This window comes from Vicia villosa, linkage group LG1, assembly GCF_029867415.1.
Source record: "Vicia villosa cultivar HV-30 ecotype Madison, WI linkage group LG1, Vvil1.0, whole genome shotgun sequence".
NCBI classification, from domain to species: domain Eukaryota; kingdom Viridiplantae; phylum Streptophyta; class Magnoliopsida; order Fabales; family Fabaceae; genus Vicia; species Vicia villosa.
This window is the reverse complement of record NC_081180.1, coordinates 23,641,411-23,653,141: the sequence shown is the minus strand read 5'-3', so window position 1 is coordinate 23,653,141 and position 11,731 is coordinate 23,641,411. Positions and strand designations below refer to the sequence as shown.

The 11,731-nt window shown below is 30.5% G+C and overlaps 1 protein-coding gene across 1 annotated transcript; it reads left to right on the top strand.

Annotated features, from left to right (window-relative positions):
• Window positions 1–2,559: 2,559 nt before the first annotated feature.
• On the top strand, window positions 2,560–3,444 carry LOC131602851 (RING-H2 finger protein ATL2-like). Its single transcript, XM_058875074.1, has one exon. The coding sequence runs from the start codon at window positions 2,570–2,572 to the stop codon at window positions 3,380–3,382; it is 813 nt and encodes a 270-aa protein (XP_058731057.1). The 5' UTR covers window positions 2,560–2,569; the 3' UTR covers window positions 3,383–3,444.
• The last annotated feature ends 8,287 nt before the right edge of the window (window positions 3,445–11,731 follow it).

The window sequence follows — 11,731 nt, the reverse complement described above, 5'->3', positions numbered from 1 at the left end:
TTGGAGAATCTAAATTTTGTTTTTTAAAGTTGGTAAACCGAACTTCGCTAACATTACTAAAATTTTGTATATTTAACCCTATATTATATAACTACTACATTAAAAATAATATATGAACATACATAATAACTACTATATTAATATCAATATCATACGAACATTTATTACTCTATTTTATGTTTTTATTAAAAATAAAAGATAATTTATTTAATATTCAATTTTTAATATTTATTCTTTATTCTATTTTCTATTTTTATAATTTATTCTTTATTCTATTTTATGTTTTTTAATCAATCTATATTCTATTTTTTTATTAAAAAAAATTCTATTTTCAATAAATATTTTGTTTAAAGTATATATTATTCAGTTTTAAAAAAATGTATAGTATATTCTATGTTTAATTATATTTTGTTTATATATATAAAATATATTTGATTTTTATTATATATTATAAAATTAAATATAACAATGATGCATATTCAGTTTTTAATAAAAATAAAAAATAATTTTAATAATATATTATAATTTTTAATACATATATAGTGTTTTTTATAAAAAAAATCCGTTTTTAATTAAAATATAATATATTCATTATATAATAAAATATAAAATTATATATATTAAAAATTCAAACATAAAATCTGTTTTTATTAAATTTATATATATTTTTAATAATAGATTATAAAAAAAGATATTTGTTGGATTTAATTATATCTTTGTTTTGATAGTATATATAAAGTCTAAAAATATTAACTTTTCACCTAATAAATTTAAATTTATATTAATAATTTTTGTAAAAATATTTTTTATATATAAACGTATAAATTAATAATCATTAAATTAACAACAACCAACAACCCAATAATTACATATATAAAAATTAGAAACATTAATAAATAAAATTGTAAAAGTACCTCAACGAAGCTTGAACAATAGTTGATGGGATCTTGAAGCTTGAAAAAAAAATGATCCTCAAACATAAAATAAAATCAGAAATTAATAATAAAATAAAAACGAAAAAAAAAAACAAGAAAGATGTGAGATTAAATTGAAATTTATACTTTTGAGTTAAATTGAAGAAGTTTGATGAAATATATTTGGGATTGAAGAAGAGCAGTGGAAGATGAAGCGAGAAGAATTGAAGAAATGAAAAAAAATAAGGTTTATGGAAAATGAACAAAATTTGCATGCTCTTGCAAAAGCTTTAAAAAAAAAAAAAAAAGAGTTAGGCAAGACAAATATTTTAGAAGGCCTAAACCTAAAATCTTAATTTGTCTCACAAAAAAAAGCACAACGGGCCTATGGTTACTGTATCTTTAAAACCTAAAATTATAAAACTGATGTTCGCGTCTGCGAAAGTCCTAAAAAACATATATACATATTAGAGAGCGCATTCCTACAACACTGATTTGTCCCATGAAAAAATGCGGACAATAATGCATATTCCCGGAAGGCTACGTCTTTTTTGTCACCTCTATGTATCTCTATGTATGCTCATATTATACACAACAAAAATAAAATAGACTACTCCCGATTCATATAAATTAATTCTAGTGGATATCGGATTTTTTAAGAATTGAGCTAAAAAAACTTAAAAAAATTTAAAGATTTAAGCCATATATTTACCGAGCTTGACAGATTCATCTATTTTGACAACTCTACATAAATATGTGATACAAAATTAGATAAAAAATAGACAATTTTTTTAATAATAAAGACATTTTAATAAATAATATTATTATTAAAATTAATCAATTTAATTATTTACGTATGAATGAACTGTATAATGAACTGTATATAGAAAAAATAAAATACTTATGATGAATATTCTTGTTTTTTTTTCTCATTTCTTCCAATCAGGTTTCTCTCTGTCTAATTTTATATAATGTTTTAAATATTTATTCATATTAAAAAATATACATAACTTTTATGGAAAAATTGTAAAATGATTTACAAAATTATCCTTTACTATATTAAAATAAAAAATTAAAACAAAGATAAGAATATGATAAAAAAATTAAAATTATTGTTTTATTAAAATAACAAATTCCCATTTTTTCTTCAAAACAACATATAATTATAAGTGATATATTTAGTTATTTTTGACCATTTTTCTTAAACGGTCAAGATCATAAATAAAAACTTGTAAATATATATTAAAAAAAGAAAAAAGAAACTAAAAACTTTGAACAGAGACTAGAGTAAAATAAATTTTATGGAAAATAACAATTTATTTAACCTGAATTCTAGAAAATGCCATTAAAAAAATCAATCCAATCTATAAACAAGGATATAGTCAATTACCACATTAAGTCTCATCCAAATTGAAATCTGTGGGTTGAATCCTCATCAACTGAAGTAACCGCAAAACCAAAATTACCCAAAAATAATGGGCAAAAACGTCTTTTTAAATTAAACCGCGTGTACAGTGAATTTAAATCTGTTCCAAAAACCTTGCAAGAAAGTATTAAGGAACTGATGAAGTACTACTACAGTAACATCTTCAAAAATAAAACCAAGTCCCTTCAACTTCAACTTCAACAAACCAAATCAAAACAACCCATTTCAAATGGATTCAGGCATGGAAGACGGTAAAGAATCCGAAAACTACTACGCACACAGCGGCAAGATAATGGTATCCACCGTCATCATTCTCTTCCTCATTACCATCACACTCCTCTCTCTCCACCTCCTTATCCGATGGTACCTTCTCCGTTATCGCCACAGTCAACAACACCTTCGCCGTACCCACCACGCTCGACGCCATTCCTTTGTTTTCTACTTTGAACACGATGTTCCTGCCTCGCTGAGGCTCGATGTGTCTCGCGGCCTCGATCCATCTGTCATCTCGTCTCTCCCGGTGTTTAAATATTCGTCAGAGGCAGGGTCGGATCAGGCGGTGGATTGCGCGGTTTGTTTGTCGGAGTTTGAGGAAGGAGAAATAGGTCGGATTTTGCCGAAGTGTAATCATAGTTTTCATGTTGATTGTATTGACATGTGGTTTCATACTCATTCTACTTGTCCGCTTTGTAGAAAATCGGTGGAGCTTCTTCCGGTTCAACAAGCGGTTGATGTGTGTGAACCGGAACTGGTTTTGGGTTCGAGTTTTGGGGAAGAGTCCAACCGGTATGAACCGGAGCTTACTTCTACTTCGTGTTCTAATGAGAAGCAGTCTTCGTTAGTTGGCGTGACAGTTGAAGTTCCGGGAACGAGCGAGGGTGAGCCGTCGTCGTCGTCTTTTCGGTCGCCGATGAGTCGTGTGTTGTCGTTCACGAGAATTCTCAGCAGAGAGAGGAAATCGAGCGTTTCTGCTACGTCGGACTGTATAGTGGAGTTAGATGCAGAACGAGTTGGAAGAGGAGACTCATTGAGCCGGATATGACTAGAAGTGTTGTGACGTGGCACTGACGAGGGTGATTCTTGCTGGCCTTTTTTTAATCACATTTTTTTTGACCGTTTATTAGAAAATGCATCCCCAGTCCCAAAATAATTGTTGTTAAAATTATGGGTTCCAAAATATCTTTCTAATTTTCATTATAATTTTAGTTTTTATTTATAACTGTATTCATTAATTAATATATCAAATTCAGTATAATTAGTAAAACTAATTTGATAAATTGTTATTTTTTATTTATAACATTTTTTTAATCATTTTAATTAGTAATTCTATCTTGACATTCCAGTTTTACAACAATTCTTATATAGTATGTACAATTCACCGTATAAAAACAGTATTTTTCATAAATATAAAATTATATTTACAGTTCTGCTATACTTACACTAATTTGCTACACCGTATAGAAATTACACCGTATACATCAATTGTTTTATGCAGGACATATATTAAAGTAATATAAAAAATTATTAAAAAAAGAATGAATATGTATACATACCATACGGTGTATGTGTATCCTTTTGTGTATAAATAGCTTTTCTCTTAGAGCTGTGCTACTTTGACACCATTTTGTATATACACCGTAGCTTACACCCTATTGCTGCAACAAAGTAATTGGCTTGGCACATAACTCAAAGTTCAAATAAATTATTAAAAAATAAAAATAGTATAATTTGTGTATCAAATTACGGTGTAGTGTTACAAAATGGTGTAAGTATAACTTTTCTCTTTCTCTTATATTTATAAACAGTGACTAGTGATTGTGAACAATATAAGAATAATAATTTTATTAATAAAATAAAATTGATTAATATAATATAAAAAATTGATTAATAAAGTAATGAAGTTGGTTAATAAATGATCAGATATTAAAAATAATTTTGTAGTAAAATAAAATTGAATAAAGAAAAATAATAAATTGATTAATGAAATGATAAAGTTGGTTAATAAATATCTAAATATTAAAAATATTTTTTAATAATAAAAAAATTGGTTAATAAAAAGTAAAATATTGATTAATGAAATTTTAAAGTAGATTAATAAACGTTCAAATATTAAAAATATATTAGTAGTGAAACAAAATTAATTATTAAAATATAAAATATTAATTGACAGGTTCAAAAATTGGTTAATAAATACTCCCCTTTTAAAATTTAGCTTTTTGAAGAAAAATTAAAGTTGATTAATAAAATGTGAAATATTAGTTAATAAAATTATGAAGTTGATTAATTACAAATTCATATCAGTATTTTTTAATTTAAAAATAAAAAAGAATATATATATATATATATATATATATATATATATATATATATATATATATATATATATATATATATATATATATATATATATATATATATATATATATTATGGACTGGTTCAATTATTTCAATTGGCCCAATCCACTCTTTGGTCCAATACATTCTGACCCAAACGCGTGACAGCCTTCCCCGGCTTGCTCCGGGCAAACGCAAGACATAACCGAGCACGCTGAAGCCTCATGCTCGACAACGACTAGTTATCCGCGTTTTTTGGTCGTAAACCACGCGTCGGCCCTCAAAAGATGGAGTATATTTTTATAGAGTTGTCCTATAAATAGCCTTCTGACCCTAGAGGGTAAGGTAATCACAATTCTACCCAAAATCTCTCACTTTTCTGTTGTACCTCGTTGTTCTAACACTTACTTTAGCATCGGAGTGCCTTGCAAGTACAATTTCATTTTTTTCTCTCAACCGTTCCGAAATTGAAGCCTGACCGTTGCTGGCCACCCGTTCTACTCGTAAAGATCGTGTGTATATATATATATATATAAAATTAAATATCTTTAAAATATTTTATTGTTCAACATATTAATAAATATTGAAATATAGCGAAATATGGAAATATTTTAATACTAGACGTCCACCCGCACGATGTTCAGAAATTTTTTATCTAATTAATAATAAATATTATTGTTAAATTAATAATTTAAAATATAATGATGTGTATTAACAATAATTTAATATTTTGTGTGCCTTAAAATATAATAATATATTTTCAAAAAAAATTTAAAAATAGAAATAAATCATAAAATTAAAATAGTAAAATTTATAGAGTAAAAATATACTAAGAATAATGTATTTGTTACTATTGGTATAGAAAAAAATCTATATACTAATTAACAACCAAAAATAAAAAAAAAATGTAAATATTGTAGATAATTTATCATAATAAATTATGAGTTTGTAAATTATTAATTTTGTTTAGTTTATAATTTTGTTTACTTCAAAATATATAGCTGCGAAATAAACATATTAAATTAGTACACAATAATAAAATAGTTAAAAATAAAAAAAAGATAATAGGAATTGAAAATAAAGATAAGACACCAACAATATCTTTATTAAAAAAAATGTGTTTATCACTACGCCAAATTTGTCTTTTAGCAGCACCCCTACGAAAACGCTTTTAGGAAAAAGTGCTGCTATAGGTTTCGCTAAAAACAAAATAAAAAAACACGCAAAAAAGCGCTCTTATAGGGGGGGGTTACGAAAGCGCTTTCAAAAAGCGCTGGTAAAGGCATGGGTACGAAAGCGCTTTTCAAAAGCGCTCTTATAGGGGGTTATGAAAGCGCTTTTAAAAGTGTTGCTATAGGTGTAAGGCTACGAAAGCGCTTTTACCTTAAAAAGCGCTGGTAAAGGCATGGGTACGAAGGCGCTTTTCAAAAGCGCTGTCATAGCGTTTTTAAAATTAAAATTTTTAAAAATAAATTATACTAAACGCGTTTAATTCATAATCCCTAATTCCTCTTTCTCTGCCATCGCTGCCCAGAAAACTCAGAAAAGCGGTCTCAGCCATCGTCGCCCACAAACTGCAAGCTTCACGCACAGAAGAAACTTGTTGGTTCTCTGCCATCGTCGCCCCCAAACTGTAAGCTTCACGCACAGAAGACACCAATCTCCCACAACTCCCACAACTCCCACAACTCACGCACAGAAGAAGTCCAGAAGAGAAGACGAAGGAGATACGCTGAAGGCCATCCTCCGATTTAAAGGTTCTTCCATTTTCATGTTGTCTTCATTTACGATTGTATCACTGTGTAACCTGTATGCTGATTCTGATGTAATGAAACTTGGGGTTATTTAGGGATTGACTGGGATTAGGGTTTATAGTTCTGGAAACTTGGGGTTATTGGGGTAGAGTTTAATAACATTTTGTACTGGAAACACATCAGGTGTTTAGTTCCAATGTTGCCATAAGAATCCTTCTGCAAGGTGGTGAAGTAATTGTTGTTTTCATTTTGTGATGATGTTTTTTCATATGATTGGTAAGTGTTGGGAACAACATTGTTTGAGGTGGTTGTGGGAGGGTGTAGACCAGATTCATGACCGTATAAGCCATACATGAATGAGAGCCATAGGAATGTGATTTAGATTTTAAAGTGATGAGTGAGTAGTGTGAGTGTTCAAATATCTTTATATAGAAGTTCTTTTCTCTTTTTTTACCACTTTTAAAATTTGGGAGGAGAGTATTATGAAGATTGTGGTCCCTCCTCACCTATTCTAGAGAAATTCTTACCGACTAAAATGGTCAATTCATTTAATTTTTTAAAAGATTTGTTGTGATTGATTTTTTATAAATTAGAAGTTCTATATTGAATTAAAAAAAAGTAGATAAGAGAGAAATCATACATTTAATGTTTTGAGATTTTTATGTAAATATGTAGGGTTTTTCGGAGTTGTTCATTGTTTAATGTAGTATGATACTATATAAAAAGCTATGCTTCAAAGTATCTCTTTATTTGATGGGATCATGGAATAATTTCCCCGTAAAAGCTATGCTTCCGGCGAATAATCTTATTATTTATTTGATGGGATCATGGTTATGATCATTTTGAGTTAGTTATGGTTCATTATATTTATGATGATTGAGTACAAGACAAATTACTATGCATGAGTTAGAATATCTAACTGAATATATAATGATATATTTTAGTCATACTTTCCTATAGTTGAATATATATTGATTTAGTGGTGTTAGCTCAAAATAATGATATATTTTAGTCATACTTTCCGAATTTGTAAATAACTCATTTGTATAAGGCTGGCTGTGATTTTTTGCTACAACCATGTTCACAAAAGAGAGAAGTTCATGAACTTCTCTCTTTTGATTCTTGATGTCAATGTTGTTATACCGTTTTGTCCCTTAATAATTAGTTGTTTTTGTATAGCTTAATTAAGACATGGATAAGACATGGATGAAATCAAATCGATTGTCGAAAGAGTACGGGAAAGGGGTATTGGAATTCGTTAAGTTTGCGGTTGCGCACGCCGAAGACCCGAGTCGAATGACGTGTCCTTGCTTGGGTTGCTGTTATGGGGGTCAGGTTGACGGGGATCATTTGACATCGCATTTACTACGGTTTGGAATTGATAGAAGTTATACATGTTGGAATTTGCATGGTGAGAAAAGTAACGGGAATGTTGAGTCGAGGTGTAATACGACGTATGCTTCAAACGACGATTGCACAGACACATACGATTATGATCGAGTCGAAGAGATTGCAGAAGCGCTTGAAGAAGATCTTGAGGATTGTCCCAAAATGTTTAAGAGGTTGGTAAGCGATGCAGAGAAACCGTTGTATGATGGTTGTACAATACGGTGTTAAAGTTGTACAACTTAAAGGCGGAAAATGGATGGTCGAATAAAAGTTTCACAGAGTTATTAGCCCTTATGAAAGATATGCTACCAGAGGATAATGTTCTTCCCAATCGAACGTATGAGGCCAAAAAGATGTTGTTCTCTATTGGCATGAGCTATGATAAGATACATGCCTGTCCAAACGATTGCGTTTTGTTTCGAAACGAGTATGCAGCGTTGAATGAGTGTCCTAAATGCGGTGCCCCTCGATATAAGAAAAAGTTGTCTCCGGCAAAAGTCTTATGGTATTTTCCTATAATTCCGAGATTTAGACGCATGTATCGTAGTGAAACCAATTCAAGACACTTGACATGGCATGCAGATGAAAGAATTATTGATGGAAAGTTGCGACATCCGGCAGACTCACCACAGTGGATGAAAGTTGATAATGATTTTCCTGAATTTGGAAAAGAAGCAAGAAACCTTCGATTGTCATTGTCTACTGATGGAATGAACCCGCATGGTATTCAAAGTATCTCGCATAGCACCTGGCCTGTGATTCTTATGATTTATAACCTATCTCCATGGCTATGTATGAAGCGTAAGTACATGATGTTATCTATGTTAATTTCTGGGCCTAAACAACCAGGGAATGACATAGACGTATACTTGGCACTCTTAATCGAAGAGTTAAAGTTTTTGTGGGAGAACGGTGTGGAGGTTTATGATGGGTATAGGAAAGAAAGTTTCAACTTGAGGGCGATGTTGTTTGGAACAATTAATGATTTTCCAGCATACGGAAATCTATCAGGGTACAACAATAAAGGTCAAAAGGCGTGTCCTATTTGTGAAGATGAGTTAGTTACATGTGAATTGAACTATAATGGTGTATATATATGATTTTGGATTATAATGGTATTATATTGGTATATAATGTCCTACCTATGGTTGAAAATATTACAGGTTGAAAATATTACAGGTTGAAAATATATTACAGGTCGAAAAAAAATATAGGTTGAAAATATTACAGGTTGAAAATATATTACAGGTCGAAAATATTACAGGTTGAAAATAAATTGAAATTACAGGTCGAACTGGGAGGCTTAAATTACAGGTTGCACTTTAAAATACTGCGTTTAGCGACGACAGCGCTTTCAAAAACGCTCTTAAAGACCTACCTACGAAAGCGCTTTATACCTAAAAGCGCTGCCTAAGATAAAAAAAAAACATAAAAGATAAAAAAAGCGCAACCTACGAAAGCGCTTTCAGGAAAAAGCGCTGCTATAGGGGAGGCTACGAGAGCGCTTTTCTGAAAAAAGGGCTGCTATAGGGGATGCAACAAGAGCGCTTTTCTGGAAAATGCGCTGCTATAGGGGATGCTACGAGAGCGCTTTTCTGGAAAAAGCGCTACTATAGGGGATGCTACAAGAGCTCTTTTCTGGAAAAAGCGCTGCTATAGGGGATGCTACGAGAGCGCTTTTCTGGAAAAAACACTGCTAAAGGGGAGGCTACGAGAGCGCTTTTTGGTACGCTTTTGGTGTACCAAAAAGCGCTGTCGTTATCTACGACAGCGCTGGCTATGGCAGCGCTTTTAAGCGCTCTAAAAGGCCAAAATAAGCGTTGTCGTATCCCTTGTACGGCGTAGTGTATGTAATTGCTTAAAATATATACCTACGAAAAAACATAATCAACATTTAGTAAAATACATAAATTAAAAGTGAAAGAAAATACAAATAGAAAAATAAATAAAAGACATATAACAATATAATAAATTAATAAAATAGAACATAATTGAAGACTAAAAATAAAGAAAAGAGAAAAGGGGTGATGCACTGACAGTGTAAAATATTTTTACACTGTCAACCAATCACCACCCATGTATCCAATTAAACCATTTTTTTATTAAAAAAAAACTTAATGACATGGCACATTTATGATTTTCTATTGGATGACAGTGTAAAATTATTTTACACTGTCAGTGCACTACCTTTTAACTCTAAAGAAAAAACAAAAAAAATACATGATAAGTAGAAAATAGAATAAAATAATAAAAGAAACGTCAAAAATATAATACACTATATTTCATACCTTGAAATAATTGAAAAAATGGGTAGTTTATAATAATTAATAAATTATTATTAGTTTTTTATTTTATTAATTGGTGAAAAAGAATTAGGTATTTTATAGTAATTAATAAATTATTATTAATTTTTTATTTTGTTAATTGGTGAAAAATATTTATCATGCAATGGAAAGTAACGTTTGAAGAGGTGGATTGATAAAAATTTATTATTATTATTATTATTATTTAATTGAAGAAGTGGGTAGTTTATAATAATTAATTTATTATTATTAATTGGTGAAAAAAATTTGGCGGAAAATTTTTGATGGGAAGAAGTTATACGATTATAATTTATTATGATGATGATGATGGGTCGAAAGTGTTTAGTATAATAGATATTTTGAACTTTTAAATTTTCTAGTAGTTTATCGATTAAAATTCCATTTTTTAGATGTTGAAATGTGGAATATGGCAAGAAACCTTTTGAACGTGGTGTCTTAATGTCACGTTTTAAAAAGAGTTTAATTAATATGTACCATTTTTTATTTTTAAAGTTGTTAATAGTTAGTAGGGTTGAACTTGAACCTAATGAGCAACAGTTCCCACCCATTTAATTTATTTAATAAATATGAGTTGAACTATTTCACAAGTTTTACCATTAGAATTTAATAAATACAAAAATTTATTTTCCCTCTAAAATTTTTATTTTTATTTATTTTTCTTTATGCACTTTGGCCAAGTATTTTTCTCTCTAAATTTAATCTCATATATAAATAAATAAATATATTTTTTTTACATTTATTAAATAATGTGTGTATGTGTTCCGTGTTTACAAAAGGTTTCAAAATCAACGCCCCGCGTCGACCAAAAGCTCAATAACCCAAAGTCCATTTGTTTAGGTATATAATTTATAATCTCCACCCTATTATAGTTATCTAAAATCCTAAACTTATTTGGACCTTGGACGTTGGAGTGCTAACCATGTAGATACCCTCTATGAACCACCGTATCGGAGATTAGCCATGCTAATTCAATATCGACACCGATCAACAACATTGTTTCAAGATTAAAGTTTCCAGTCCAAGAAGCACCGCGATCGCAACCTTCAATCCACAATATCGCATTAGAAAACCACCTATGATGCTCCGCTTCATTCTAGCTTTCGTGATCTCCTCCATTTTTGGTTCCGCAACGGAACGTTGACGCCGTATGTGGAAATTGACTTTCAATTCCTACGATTTCCATGATCTCATATCTAAATCTCGAAGCTGATTCGCAACATCCGCACAACGTCGAATTTGATCCGCATTCAATCGTCTGGTCCCAATGATTTATGTGAATCTGCTCAGGCCTTTTGATCTCTACGATCGTATCCGTCTAGATTTCAAAAATGGCGGTGTTTAGAAGCGGATGTAGAGATTCACTAAAGGAGATTCGGTTAGTCACCGCCTAAACCACCTCTCTACCATCAAGATCTGCAAATCCTGCAACAAATTCGAAGTTCAGCGACGGAAATAAGTTGAGATCCAGTTCTGGGATTGTAACAGCTTCCAAAGGCGATCTTTAAGAAAACCATACGTAAACCCCGCCGAACACTGTTCGAACAAAGATCAACGCTCCCCCCCACGACCGGGATGGTCGAGTAGTCGGCA